Genomic DNA, 15,866 nt, shown 5'->3' with positions numbered 1-15,866 from the left:
GATAATGGGATCAGGGAAATCATCTATTACTATGTTTCTATGTAGACTTGTCAAGTAATGTACTCAGGTCTAGAGAATTCCAATCATAGGCTATGAAGAACGCATCATGAGCAATACTAGCAAAAGGGTCAAAATAAATAACTAACAACCCAAACTTGACCATAGGTAATAATTATAACTACAAAATAAAACTTTTTAAACATGTATTAACTTTTGGACACACAGAATATAAAAAGTATGGTTTATACATGTATATATTTAGACAACAACAAAACATTTTTCCAACATGTGAACTTCAGCCCATCCAATGGAAGATTCCTTATAATAATTCACACTCCGATACCTCCGATCAAGTCAGAGAAGTCATTCTAGAACCATGTTCTATTGTTGCTGATCAAAGACTGAATTTGCATTCAACAGACATCCCAATAACACATAATGAATGGATAGGGCGGAGGAATGTCTTGTCTTCTTCAGTCAAACAACATCTTCCACAGCCGGTGTGAGAGAGTGAGTGGTGTGATTCACACAGTGGTCTGGCTATAGACTAAAGGCTTAAACAGGTCTGGACTATAGAGTACGTGAGGCACATGGTAAAGAGTAGAACCACTCCACTGTGTGGCTCTGAGGCAGAACGGCACATCGTGGAGGGAGGCTTGACTTCGGACTTCACCACTGGTGGTGACACTATTGTCCCTTGAATCTGGAGGGGAAACAAGAGAGGGACAAATGTATAACTATGAAATACAGTGAGGAAGATTACTATTTAAAACACATTCAATCATATATTATACCGTTTTAAACGAATAAGTGATCAACATTTATATAAATCAACATCCCAGAAGAATGAAAGGACACAGATTCATTGGTTCCCTAGTCAGTGACTAATTGAAAGCACTACATCAACTCCAGCCCTGACTGAACACTCACCGTCCACTCGTCCTGCCCCCACTTGGAGCAGCGCACATTCATGGGCAGCTGTAGAACCATCTGGTTGAAGGACTTCCCTCTGTTCTTCGACCACCTGTACTTGTCCATGGCCTCTGTGAAGGAGAGGCTGCTGTACTTCTTTGGGCTCTTGATCATGAAAGGCCAGGTCCTATGACAGAAGAAGAATATACAGTAAGTGAAAGGTAGAATGTAAAATGAAGAATGTAAAAGGTAGAATATTTACCATACACATGCTGATGCACAATATATCAGCCACTGTATACAAGTTCAGTGCATTGTAAAGTATTCAGACCCCTTCACTTTTTCCACATTTTGTTACGTTACAGATTTATTCTAAAATTGATTCAATAATTTAAAAAAACGAATCTACACAAAATACCCTATAACGACAGTTAGTAAAAATAAAAAACAGAAATACCTTATTTACATAAGTATTCAGACTCTTTGCTATGAGACTCGAAATTGATCTCAGGTGCATCCTGTTCCATTGATCATCCTTGAGATTTTTCTACATCTTGATTGGAGCCCACCTGTGTTAAATTCAATTGATTGGACATGGCACCTACAGTACCTGTCTACAGTATATAAGGTCCCACAGTTGACAAAACCAAGCCAAGAGGTCGAAGGAATTGTCCGTAGAGACAGGATTGTGTCGAGGCACAGATCTGGGGAAGGGCACCAAAATATTTCTGCAGCATTGAAGGTCCCCAAGAACACAGTAGCCTCCATCATTCTTAAATGGAAGAACCAATACTCTTCCACCAAGACTCTTCCTAGAGCTCTTCCTAGAGTTCCTCCTAGAGTTCCTCTGTGGAGATGGGAGAACTTTCCAGAAGGACAATCATCTCTGCAGCACTCCACCAATCAGGCCGTTATGGTAAAGTGGCCAGACATAAGCCACTCCCCAGTAAAAGGCACATGACGAACCTAAACACACAGCCAAGACAAGGCAGGAGTGGCTTCGGGACAAGTCTCTGAATGTTCTTGAGTGGCCCGGCCAGAGACAGGACTTCTACCCGATCGAACATCTCTGGAGAGATCTGAAAATAGCTGTTCAGCGACGCTCCCCATCCAACCTGACAGAGCTTGAGAGGATCTGCAGAGAATAATATGAGAAACTCCCCAAATACAGGTGTGCCAAGCTTGTAGTGTCATACCCAAGAAGACTCAAGGCTGTAATCGCTACCAAAGGTGTTTCAACAAAGTACTGAGTAACGGGTCTGAATACTTATATAAATGTGATATTTAAATTCAGATTTTTTTTAAATAAATATGAAAACATTTCTAAAAACCTGTTTTTGTTTTGTCATTATGGGGCATTGTGTTTGTAGATTGAGGAGGGGAAAAAACAATAGAATCATTATTAGAATAAGGCTGTAATGTAACAAAATGTGGAAAAAGTGAAGGGGTCTGAATACTTTCCGAATGCAATCTACATTGTTAAACATTTTTACAATTTATGGTCAGAAGGAAAAACAGCAGCTGCTAACTAAATCCTTCCAAAAGCATTTCCATGAGGAAGACATTAGGGAAAGTGGGACTGCTGTTTCCTGCTAAGGCCTGTTTTTGTTTATAGATGGTTGGTGTTCCTCTTCATGACAAGGCTCCTTGGAATAAAAGGAGTGTAGCCATGCATTAATAGCAGGAACAGAAAACACACTCCAGCAGCCCAACCCATCAAATAGACTCATTTACAGGCCTTTTTTTACAAACTATTCTCAGGTCTAAGGTTTCGCTTACACAACTTACCACTCAGGGGCATATGGACAGGAAACACCATGGACACATTACAATTACCTGCAGTAGCATCAGTTAAGGAATAGGTTGCACTATGTTTATTTAATTTACTGACATACTGACAATGAACTGACTTGTAGGTAATCTAATGATTACATGAAGTAGATTGATGTTATGTTTCAGGATTTCACATCTGCTTTTGATGCCATTGTCATTTTATTTGCATAAAAGCAAAGGTGGAAAAACATAATGGTAAAATGATTTGTTTCACTAAGCATGCTATCATCCAGTTTTCATGCAAGTAAAGTCATACAGTATAAAAAAAACAGAACAGCTGTGATAGAAACAGGTTTCTGTACAATTTGATAAATACCTACAGATACTATGTTTATTCGACAGTGGTGGGTGTCGGTAAAATGTATTATGCGAGAAATAGCAGTGTAAACGCCTGTAAGCGCAAATACTGATATAATAACCATCACATGGAAGCAAACTTGGAGTCATGTGATGATATCAACGATTTCTATAAGATGATATGGTATGTGATACTACGACTCGGGAAACCACACAGTTTATTAGGCTCCAGATGAAGTGGGTGTTGAAAGTGCACGCTAAGAGCTTGATGCTCCCTTCCAATAAATACAAAGGGTCTTATCTGGTGACATGATGATCGATGCTTGACTGCTGTTTGACAAATACAAAAATTCTCCTGCATCCATAATAACGTCATAATGTAGACTAGACTACCCTCACTTTGTATGTGAGCTGTTGCCTAGAGCGCAGGTGCTAAAACCAGAGTAGGCATATTTGCTATTTAACGCAACAGTTTTTGTGACAAAACTATCAGTTGACCTTTAGATTTTTTATTCGGTAATGAAAACTTAAGCAAAAATGTACATTTTGTGTGCACTGTCATCATGCACAGATTTTTCTCTACAACAAGTTAGTTTGGTGGAATCACCACTAGAGGGAAAATGCGCATATTTTCTTTATTCAGATTTGAGAATATTCCTATGAAAAATTGTCACCAATTGAATGGGAATCTAGCTACAGAGACAAATATTGTGCATTTTCTAATTGAAATGGATGAACAGTATGTTATTTTGAACAAAATGAATGGAATGCAAGAGCAAAAACATATTAAGGAAAACAATAAACTTTTGCTTTGTATATCTTGCTGTCAAAGTCCAGCATGCTAACTGGTAAAACAAAACAGAACCATCTAAAACAGGAAAAAGAGTACCACTGTGCTCAACTTCAGATGTGCTCCACATGTTGACCCCACTGGGCTAGTGTGACTATGAGCTCTTTGGGACGATACCCCATATTCCTCAGTCCTTTCCTCCTTCCTATGACATGCAATCTCTTTGTACCATAAACCTCTTCCAGTCGTTCCCCTATTCTCTCTCCCAGGCCTGGGGGGACATATTTAATCTCTCTCTATATCATGCAGTAACTCATTTGGAACATAACTTCTCCATGATAATGCATTGTGTATGACCTTTGACATTTGTAAGGTGCTCCAGGCAGAGAAAACACTTCACATAAAAATGATCTTCCCCAATTGGTATTACAGGTTCCAACTTGAACCGCTACATGGGTATTGCAGTCGCAGTACAGAGCCTCTTACTTACGTGACAGGCACCTGGATCTCTTTGACTCCGATGAACTTAAGCTGCCCGATGATCTCAGGGAGGCTCTCACACCTGGCCAGATTCACTCTGGGATAGTAGAGCAGGTAGGACAGACACATCTCATCCCTGGTGGTCAAACCACCCTGAGAGAATAGCCAGAGGGAAAATCAAGTGGTTAAGAGCATTGGGCCAGTAACCAAAACATCACTGGTTCGAATCCCCAAGCCGGCAAGGTAGAACATTCTGCCGTTCTGCCCTTGAGCAAGGCAGATAACCCCCAACATCAACTACTCCCTGGGTGCCGATGATGTCGATTAAGGCAGCCCCCACACCTCTCTGATTCAGAGGGGTTGGGTTAAATGCATTTCGGTTCAATGCATTCAGTTGTGCAACTAACTAGATAATCCCTTTCCCTATTCTGTATACTAAATACCAATATTAAAGGTTACATAGCCTTTTTGCGGGCCCTAAGTGAGATTTGGTTGCCCTCCCCCCACCTCGCAGGCATTTTAGTGGCCTCCCTCTTGGCAGAGGATTGAACATTTTGCAGTTTTAATGCCATTTTCCAACAATTCTACAAAATGTTATATGGGGTGGAGAGAAAATGTTGCTGTTCTAAAGAAACTTTTCTGATATTGTACAACATTTTGCCTTGGCTTATGCCATGTTCATACAACATCTGGATGACTAACAAAATCAATGGGGGCCCCTGGAGGTCAGAGCCCCTGGGCATGTGCCCTTCCTAATTCAGCAATGAAGGTTTAGATAGCTGGCTAGACTTATAATCCTTGCAGTCTTATAAAATGTTAGCTGATATGGGATAATTGAGTGACTGTCAGTGACATGACAAGAGAAAATCTGCTGATGCACAACCAAATTACAAAATTGCACATTGTGTATTCTAGTATGCTATCTCTCAACAATAAGTTGAGACCTTGACTCAGTTCCTAAAATGTTGTTTACAATAGCATTTACAAAATGATGGTGGGGGGCCGCTGGGGTCCTACGCACAGCGTGTAATCTGCACCACTGCCTTTACTCTACTTTACTGTTTTCAAATTACACTTCTATTTAGCCCCACAACAACATGGATATCTAACAATCATGAACAATCGTGAACTTCAACAAACACTAAGATTTGGCACCAGGGTCCTTGTAAACCACTAAGAAATCATGAAAATCTGTTTCTGAAAACATGTGACTGATATAGATTAAGTACCACTTCAGGCTGTATTATGTCTAACACGAAGCTGACACAATAACAGTGCCTTGTGGTGACAAAGTTGTAACGGAATACAATTCTGTTTTATATTGTTCCAGAATAACAATTGGTTGGCATGTTTACTCCTGAACAGTAGAGAGTAACTCTAGAAGAGAAGGAGCCCCGTTTTACGACTGTAGTCATCAGTCGTTTGATGTCTCTGTAAAAAACGATGCCAGTAGCTGCAAACAACTATATAACCAAGATCCCATCTGTGGTCCTGGGGGGTATCTGCAGACAGATTGTTCAGCCAAGAACAGACAGCCTGTAACACATACAGTACAGTGCCCTGAAAAAGTATTTGCCCCCTTTCTAATTTTCTCTACTTTTGCACATTTTTGATACTGAATGTTATCAGATCTTCAACCAAAACCTACTATTAGATAAAGGGAACCTGAGTGAACAAATAACACAACATATACATACTTATTTCATTTATTTAATAAACAAAGTTATGCAACACCGAGTGCCCCTGTGTGAAAAAGAAATTGCCCCCTTACACTCTATAACTGTCTGTGCCACATTCAGCTGCAATGACTGCAACCAAATGCTTCCTGTAGTTGATGATCCGTCTCTCACGTATCTGTGGAGGAATATTTGGCCCACCTTTGCATGCAGAACTGCTTGAACTCAGTGACATTTGTGGGTTTTCAAGCATGAACTGTTCATTTCAAGTCCTGCCACAACATCTCAGTTGGGATTAGGTCTGGACTTTGACTAGGCCATTCCAAAACTTAAAATGTGTTGCTTTTTGGCCATTTTCATGTAGACTTGATTGTGTGTTTTGGATCGTTGTCTTACCGCATGACCCAGCAGCACTTCAGCTTCAGCTCACAAACGGATGGCCTGACATTCTCCTGTAGAATTCTCTGATACAGAGCAGAATTCACAGTTCCTTCTATTAAGGTAAGTCGTCCAGTCAGCAAAGCATCCCCGAACCATCACACTACCACCACCATGCTTGACCGTTGGTATAAGGTTCTTACTGTGGAATGTAGTGTTTGGTTTGACTTTTGTCCATAGAACATTCCTCCAAGAGTCTTGATGATCATCCAGGTGCTTTTTTGGATGAGATGGGTTCCATTATGCCTGGCAAAAACCAAACACTGCATTCCACAGTAAGAACCTCATACCAATGGTCAAGCATGGTGGTGGTAGTATGATGGTTTTGGGATGCTTTGCTGCCTCAGGAACCAGGTCAACTTATCTTAATAGAAGGAACCATGAATTCTGCTCTGTATCAGATAATTCTACAGGAGAATTTCAGGCCATGTGTGGTTATGCAGAAGACAATGATCCAAAACACACAATCACATGAAAATGGCTAAAAAGCAACACATTTTAAGTTTTGTAATAGCTTAGTCAAAGTCCAGACCTAATCCCAATTGCGATGCTGTGGCAGGACTTGAAACGAGCAGTTCATGCTTGAAAACCCAGAAATGTCACTGAGTTCAAGCAGTTCTGCATGCAAAGGTAGGCCAAATATTCCTCCACAGATACGCGAGAGACTGATCACCAACTACAGGAAGCATTTGGTTGCAGTCATTGCAGCTGAATGTGGCACAACCAGTTATTAAGTGTAAGGGGGCAATTACCTATTCACACAGGGGCACTCGGTGTTGCATAACTTTGTTAATTAAATCAATGAAATAAGTATGTATATGTTGTGTTATTTGTTCACTCAGGTTCCCTTTATCTAATAGTAGGTTTTGGTTGAAGATCTGATAACATTCAGTATCAAAAATATGCAAAGGTAGAGAAAATCAGAAAGGAGGCAAATACTTTTTGACGGCACTGTATGTCTGAAAGTATCAACCAAGAGGTTCATGCAGGGGAAACACAACTCATTTCTATACCGGTAAGTACAGAACACTAAATTCCATTCCATTTAAGTATACTAATTCTAGTGATCTATTCATTTGTAATTGTGTAATAGGAATGACGACATCCTTCTGTGTAATTTTTCTTCAAAGGTAAGAATGGTTCAAAAACAATATGGGCTTTGTGTCCATCTTATGTTACATCTGAAGTCAAAGCAATAACCCCATAGCTCTACCCTGAAGGGTTGTGTAATGTTGTCACGAACATGATGATTTTTGTTCCGTACTGCAATCAACCAAATCATCAAATCATAGATACACAGAGACAGATTTGAAACATAAGCTCAAATAGGCTCCGTCTGAGGAACAATAGAACACATGTAAAAAATGAGGTGATCTCTGTAAACTCACATAAAACAGATCATTAGGAAGAAGCCACATCTTAAGGATGAGCTGGATTCACCATGTTAGAGCTGACAGCTCAGTTTCAAAGGCCCCATAAAAGCAAAAGGAATAAAATAATAGAGAAAGCTAGCAAAATAAGTATTCATTTATCCATGTGGATTCTGAGTAGTGCATTCTTACCCAGGTCATGTTTTGTCTGTCTTTTGTGGTGTACTTGCATTCTGTGATCAAATTGTCACCCTGAAAAGAAAGATTAAAATCAAGGCTCTTCTGTGGTTGTGAATTTAGAACCTGTCACACCCTGACCTTAGTTATCTTTGTTTTCTTTTTTATTTGGTTAGGTCAGGGTGTGACAAGGGTGGTGTGTTTAGTTTTTTTATTGTCTAGGGGGTTTTGTATGTCTAGGGGTTTTTATAGTCTAGGGGTTTATATGTCTATGGTTGCCTGGATTAGTTCTCAATCAGAGGCAGCTGTTTATCGTTGTCTCTGATTGGGAACCATATTTAGGTAGCCATATTCCTTGGTTTATCTGTGGGTTATTGTCTATGTGTAGTTGCCTGTTTCAGAACTCGTGGTATATAGCTTCACGTTCGTTTTGTTTACGTGTTCTTCGTTATTAAAAGAAGAATGTATTCAAATCACGTGGTGCCTTGGTCTCCTCACTATGACGAACGTGACAGAACCCCACATCAAACAAAAGTACATAATTACAATAACACTAAAGCAGTAATATACAGTACAAGGAGGTGTGATTTCCTGTGGTTTTAGCTTGGCTATGCTGTGGTCGACGGTACGAGGCAACAGCCAAAAGTTGATTCTCTAATTATGTCCTTTATCTATGTAGGTGGATCAAAGTCATGCAATCATCAATCATTACTGTTCATCACAGGGAGAGGGGAACATGCCTCAACCTGCATGGCAAGCTCAAGCGGTAAATTTATAATCCCATATTTCCTACACTATATAAAGGTAGACTCAGCAAAATGATGTTGCCACGAGCAGCACCACAGATATTGCGGTGAGCGAGATGCAAGAATTATCTCTCACGGTCACACACAGTACCTGCGCATATGCATGTGTTCGCTTCACGTTGTTAGAGCGTGGTAGGTACGGGACGAAAACAGTGGAGAAGTTTATCCTTACTCTTCAACACTCTTAGTTGTTGTGGAAATTGACCCACTATTCTGTTTACTTTGTGCACCTACATCATATCACTGAGTCTACCTTTAATGTGTCAGCTAAACAGTATTTCAGAGTACCAACAGGTAACAGCAGCCTCTCGTCCTTCAGCAGCTGGAACTCCTGGAAGTTGAAGTCAAACTCCTCATCATGTGACAGGGGCTGCAGCTCCTCCTGTCCCCGGAAGTGTCTGGTTCTGATGGCGCGGCCAGCTAGGTGAGCATGCATCAGAACAGCAAACACCCTAACTCCGCTGGGCATCTCCTGGCCTAGGGACTGATGGAGGAGCAAATAGATATTCTCTCACAGATGCAGAAAGTGCTTTTTAGTTTTATTGCACTTTTGGATGATCACTATTTTGTACACGTAGCAAGACTAAAATGGAGGCTTGTCACTGTTGGTGGTATAGCATAACAGTAATTTAACAGTGGATGTTTGACTCCTGTTGTTCCCTAGTGAAATGGGAATGTCAGGCATCGCTCCGCCATAGCTGGCTTTCTTACCTCCTGCAAACACTCGCGGGTACAGTGTCCCTCTGAGATGTACTCCTGCATGCCTGGAGGCAGCATGTGGTACAGACTCACCCACACACCTGTCTCTATCACTCCTGCGTCATACTGACGCAACTCTGGGGTGTAGAACAGACGCAGGCCAGAGCTGTCCACCACTCCTGACAATGAAACAGTAACATTAGAATGAACAGGGTAACTGACTGTTGAACTGTAAAGTGCTGTAGATATCACTTGGCCACACGAGTGTGAATGGGTGAAACGGGAAAATTACAATAGAGTCAAGGCAGACAAGTCACATTGATAGTTTGTAATGCAACATGACGTGTCCTTGTGGGTGTACTATACCTTGTTGAAAGGCTGGGTTGTCATAGTGGACCTCCATCAGGACATAGACAGGGTCTATTGGTGTGCCAATGGACAGCCCAACATGGGGTGGATAGGTGAACCCCTGTAAGGGTAGATTGAGAGGCATACTGAACATGTTAACAAGGAAGCTTACATGATTACTCTGATACATGGAAATACAAGTGGCTAATGAAAAGTTTTAGAACACTGAATTAAAAATGACTACAAATTTAAACCAATTGCCCACCTCGCCACCAATGGCCCAGGCGAAGACTATCGTCTCACACGTGAGAAAGGAGTCAGGCATATTTGGATGGTAACATTCATGGCCAGCCTTGAGCTCACTCTCATTCAAGGTGCTATCACATTGATACAACAAAATGTGATGAACCAGGTTTTCATGGCCCCTTTGAATCAAAGGCTCAATCTGTAAACAAAAAGAAGAAAGTAGTAAATGTTACTGTATTCTAACCCCAGTTGGCTTCTTTTGAATTGCTTACACTTGCCTTAACATTTACTGCAGTGGGCTAAATCAGGGTCACACAGATTATTTCTTGGTAGTCTTAAAACAAATCTACTTTGAAACAAAAGAATACACACATGGTTATGGGCTTAAAAAAAACAAGACACCTGTACCATGTCAGATATTAGTATTTTGAAATGTATTCAATTTTGAATTTGCATCTCAATATTACACTTTATATACATCAGAGAAGACTGAAATATAACAAAACCACTTGACATTGAAACACCACATTTTTGCAGTTTATTAATTATAAAATAATTACATTTTTTTCACAACATTCCACCCATGAGGCCACAAGAAGTCTATTTAGTCATTTGACTGCAGGAAAGGGTTAGACCTCAATTATATTGCTCTCAACAGTAGGTTTCACACAAGAGGGGATAAACAGGATTGGGTAGGCCCTGCTCACTTCAGGATGAAAGTAGTGAAAAATAAATGTAAAGAAATACGTTTTTCCTCAATGGGCCTAGGGGCCTCTAGGTTGGACTTAGAATCTGGGAAAAGCAGCTTGCTGCCTGCTGGGCAAACCTTGACATCATACTGTGAGGCCTCCTTTAAAACCAACAGGACACAAGACCAAAGCTTGGCCCATGAACACCCTATTAATATTTAGACATTCTTCCTACTTTTTCTCAAATATATTTATTCATGGTGGAAGCAGCTGTGGTAGTCTAAGTTTGAGGTTGAGATTGTGCCATGAGAGAGGAAGGATAGCGCCTCTCTTGTTAGACGATTTGGTACACTGTGTAACAAACTCTGCCTTCATAGAACACTTTATATGCCACTTTCTCTGAATAAAGAACTTCATTGAATAGAATACATCTATCAAACTAAAATAAGCATGTCATGTAGACAGTTTTCAGGAAGTCTTGAAAGTCATAGAGTCATCTAAACAGGAGGTGAGGTTGCGGTGCCCAAGATAATAGAGTTGTGGAGTGAGGTGGTGAAAGACCAAATCCCCCAGAGGAACGAAGGAGGTGGAACAGAGGGTAGGGACAGAAACCGTGACTGAGAAAATATCATGGGAATGGGGTCTTTTTGAAGTGTCAAGATAGGATTATTGGTATAACGTGCACAGGGAAAATTAGATGGGCCTTTTAAACTTCTGTATAAATGCCATAAAACCCCAAAAGAACAATAGTAGCGTTTCTTTATAGACCACAGATGAATTGGAGGAGACAGTCCCATTCATATCACGCATAATAACAGATGTCTTACATACTGCCTCTCACTCACTGACTCACACATCATGCACACGCACATGAAAACATCTGGGATGGAAAAATAACAATGTTTAATCCCAACAGTCCGACTCCCACGTGGCATTTGGATACTGAAATGATTTCCATTTTACTCTACTAATTCTATAAAGGCAACACTTTAATCATCTTACAATATTTCGTCACGCAAAGAGCTCCCTCCAAAATAAGAGTTCACAACAATATGTGGGATATCACAACAGTTTGTGTTATGTATAGTGGAATCAGAGATCCTCTGAGCCCTGCAGCTGTTAATAAGGGTAGGATTTTCCAGACCTTTTTTTAATAAGGGTAGGATTTTCCAGACCTTTTCTGAAACCTTTACACAACTCCTCTGACAAATTGGATGAGGACAGTGGAGCATATTTTTCTGATAGAATGGTACTGGTGTTTCTCATTCTATGATCTAATTGTCATCATCAGAGTGGCAGATTGCAGAACAGAAGAGCCAGATTAATGTATAGTACAGTAAGCTGTGTGCTGGAGGGGGAGTAAGAGAAGAGAGAGCTAGCTATATTTATATATTTCTGGCTCTGGTTCACTTAATGACTGAAGACTTTGTTTTGAGCTCAAGGATTCTAAAGTCAGAGGTCATAGCCATGGCAACTTTAAAAGCAACTCTCATGTTTTCTACTTGGCAGAAAAGTCCTACTGTAAGTGATCTGACCAATGATAACACGATACAGTACAGAACTACTATTCCATACTATGTTAATATAACTAAGGCCCTTTAGTAAAACATCAACATCTAGTTTAAAAAAGCACATTTGGTCTTTATGACAAATCCCACTAAGGATTAGAACAAGAAATGGATAAGGAATGTGTCATCGTACCATTCTTTTGAATCTAAATTGTATGTGCTACCTCCTTTAATCAAGTGTGTTTTAAAGCTTTTTGGTTTCATACTAGTTCAACTATGTTTGGAATATATAATTTATATAATGGCTCATTTAATACACAATAGCAATTTGGAGCAGCAAACAAGCGCCAGGTGTGCCTCAGAAGTGGGAGAAATATCTACAGATTTCTCTACGGAACACACTACAGATGACTGCAATGAAAGAGGAACCCACTTCAGATGACAGGAGGCAGGCAGACAAATAAAAATAAATTATCCAGGTGAGATGCCTTTAAAAAAAGGTAAACAAGATGACTGCATGCTGACTGAACTATAGGCTACTCCTTCCTCAAGGGAAAGCCTGAGGTCGATTTGCTATAATTTTTCTGCTGTGTTGTTAATATTGCTCAATGAATTCCAGGTGTGTACTTACTCTAATGATATGGTGCTTCTTCTGAACCTCCTGGATCTTAAATATCTGACACCAGTAGGTAGTGTCCTTGAATGGCACTGGCACCTATCTTGAGAGGAACAAACAGACAGAGAGACTGATACTGTATTTACTCTCCATAAAATTGGACTGATCATAAATCTCACACAGTGCAAATACAGTCTCAGAGTACAAAAGGTCCTGTGAAGTAATAAAAGCTAGAAGTGGTATCAAGTTTGTTTAAGAGATGGATAGTGGGTGAGAGAAGTAACCTTTTCTTCTCCAGCTGTCACACTTACGTTTATGTTTTGCAAGTTGAAAAAGTCCATCTCAGAGGAAATATTAGCTTTACTTCCTGGGTCGAGTAGCCGCATACTCTTCCTCCCCCTGTTCACTCCATGATACATTGGTCCTGACGGTCCCACATCCTCACTGTGGTAGGCCCATATCACCCTCACTGTGCTTTCCTGGGCAGACAATACACATACACATCTTCTATCTAGAAGTGACTTTCGATTTTAAAATGCGGTAAGAAGTACTATAACACACCGGGCATGAACTGACATTTAAATTAAAACGCTCACACAAGCACACATTCAAACACGCAAACATCAACCTCCACATTTCCCATTGATAAAACATTTCCACCACCCACGTACCGTGATGTCCTTGTCACTTGTGTCACAGGTCAGGAGGTGCCTGCTGAAAGCCAGGACTGTGTGTGTACTGTTCTCCCTGCCATACTGCAGCCTGTAGTTCTGCTGCACATCTCTGTGCACTTTTCTGTTGGCGTCTGCAAAGTAATCCTGTTGAAAGCATGACGGATATAATACAACTGTCCTGTCTGCAATAACACTGTCCTGAACGAGGGGACAAGAGAGCCTTCATTGTAAAAATACATTCATAGATGTAAATCACAAAACTTTGGGAGAACCAGTGTTCCAATGACACAATTGAAAGAGCACGGTAGACAATTACATTACTTTGCTTAATTACTGATCTATTACTGTATTATTACATTAGCTAGGATGACAACTAGCTAAATGACTATTACCACGGGACTGTGCTGCATTTGTGGTTAACCAACTGCCTTGAGCCCCGTTTATACCTGGTACCAACATGCTTCCGTTGTCCTGATCTTCTCCACACTCTGATAGTACCCACATCTTTAGACAGGTGTAGATGATTAAAATACGCATTGTGATCAGATCTTCCTGACCACCTCCGGAGGTAGTCAGGCACGCTTTGTGGACAAACGCATGTGGACAGTGAAACCATTTAAATCATCATTATCCTACACTTTAAAATCATTGACAAGGTGGCTAATTGATTTATGCCATACTTTTGTGTGTGTAATATATAGTGTATATATTTGCAAACGGAAGCATCTAAAAAGCTAGTTTTCCTATTAAAGCTTCAGAAAATGTGTCTTATGTTCCGTATCTGAAATATAAATGACTGTCTATCAATATAAGTATTAAAATAAATACAAATTATTTTGAAAGAATAGCTGTGAAATGATTTGCATACAAGGATGGACCAGGAAATCTGGTCACAATGCAGACACAGTGGACGGGTAACAGACACATTTTAATACCATGTGTAGACACATTTCAGAAAATGTGGGCACAATCAGAATGTGGACAAGATCAGGAAACAGGACACTTTAGCACCAGGTATATACAGGGCTTTGTTGTGGCAAGTGTCTGGCTGTTATGTCTTTGTCCGTATCACTGCCAAGCATTGCTTGTAAATACATGACAACAAACAACAACATTGGCACAAAACTACAGCTGCTGTCTCCTCATAGACCCTGACCCTCTGGTAACACAATAAGAGGGACTGTGTTAGATTGTGTGGCATCATTGCCAGATCCCAGAGGCACAGTGCACTTCCTGTGATGTGTAGCAATATCCAGACCCTTTACCCTGTTTGAGTCAATCCATGAGTGGCTGGCTGTGCCCCACAAAAGTTTACCATAAGGCAGTGGGTCGGACTAACAATAACAGCTTGTTACACCTAACCAATAACCATAAATTCAATTTGGAAACTCTCAATTATTATTTAATCTACTTTTAGATCCAAAGCGATGTATTTAGGAATACATGTCTCATCTAAATACATGGCTCTGGATAATACTATTTCATCAGGTAAACACCCCAAATATACCCAAGTGCCATGTGAAAATAGCTAAACATAAATGTAATATAAATCATAATTTTCATATAGCTGCACAATTGAACTATCTATGTAATGTTAAATTACAGTGAAAGTAGCCCACCTCTCATGTGATGAAACTGCAAGGCATACCGTGCGTCACTTTCATTCTATAAAACCCAGGTGAGTAACATACCTGTAGATACGGTGTCCCATCCGTGACTCCACCAATGACAATGTCTGACGACGCCATGGCACCGTTGGGAGATAGACCAAATCCTATATATCCTCTAGTTTCCACTTCTATTTCAAAAGTAATAGTTCTCCGGTCAAACCTCCACTTTAGATTATACTTCCCATGAGGGTCCAAAATAGTTGAATGACTAAATCCACTCCCGTGTGTCACGGTTGCGTAAAACCAAAAAGTTGTGAAGAAAACTATAACACTACTATATTTCGCGGGTAACATCGTGAACATTGACGAAAAAACTACTACAAACAAAAAATAGAATGTCGTTGTTTAGACACAAATTAGGTTTCTTTATAAGTGTTTGGTTTGCAAATTGTACGCGGGCGACCAAGCACGCACACTCATCTGCGAGGAAGCAGCTTCTCTCATCCTCTCACTAGAACTGTCGAAACTTGTGCTGGCCCCTTTGATCTTCATAGAGACACGTCCCACACTGCTACTCCTGTGGTCAGGCCTTACCATACAGGTGGCTGTGACTTTAGGCAGAGTAACTGGATGGATCATCTCTGAACATGTAAGGAAGGACATACTAGGCTATTTGCCTAAATGCCAACCAGAGATA

The 15,866-nt window shown here is 40.4% G+C and overlaps 1 protein-coding gene across 1 annotated transcript; it reads right to left on the bottom strand.

The window, feature by feature from the left end:
- Positions 1 to 227: 227 nt before the first annotated feature.
- Positions 228 to 15,695, bottom strand: LOC118398722 (DBH-like monooxygenase protein 1 homolog). The gene is made up of 12 exons (XM_035794363.2): positions 15,251 to 15,695; positions 13,557 to 13,703; positions 13,197 to 13,364; positions 12,901 to 12,984; positions 10,092 to 10,271; positions 9,845 to 9,947; positions 9,491 to 9,657; positions 9,072 to 9,263; positions 7,989 to 8,048; positions 4,323 to 4,465; positions 931 to 1,099; positions 228 to 703 (listed from the first exon to the last, which is right to left on the bottom strand). Exons 1-12 carry the CDS (start codon positions 15,530 to 15,532, stop codon positions 548 to 550), a joined length of 1,851 nt encoding a protein of 616 aa, XP_035650256.1. The 5' UTR covers positions 15,533 to 15,695; the 3' UTR covers positions 228 to 547.
- Positions 15,696 to 15,866: the final 171 nt, after the last annotated feature.

This window comes from Oncorhynchus keta, chromosome 19, assembly GCF_023373465.1.
Source record: "Oncorhynchus keta strain PuntledgeMale-10-30-2019 chromosome 19, Oket_V2, whole genome shotgun sequence".
NCBI lineage: Eukaryota > Metazoa > Chordata > Actinopteri > Salmoniformes > Salmonidae > Oncorhynchus > Oncorhynchus keta.
The sequence above is the reverse complement of the archived record's forward strand: the minus strand, read 5'-3'. Positions and strand labels throughout refer to the sequence as shown.

Bases quoted from the DNA above. Each gene is read 5' to 3' on its own strand.
- LOC118398722 (XM_035794363.2), bottom strand. From the start codon at position 15,532: ATGTTCACGATGTTACCCGCGAAATATAGTAGTGTTATAGTTTTCTTC. The intron at 13,365-13,556 runs GTACGTGGGTGG...TTGTCTGCCCAG, and splicing joins CAAGTGACAAGGACATCACG to GAAAGCACAGTGAGGGTGAT. The intron at 4,466-7,988 runs GTAAGAATGCAC...CTATTCTCTCAG, and splicing joins ACAGACAAAACATGACCTGG to GGTGGTTTGACCACCAGGGA.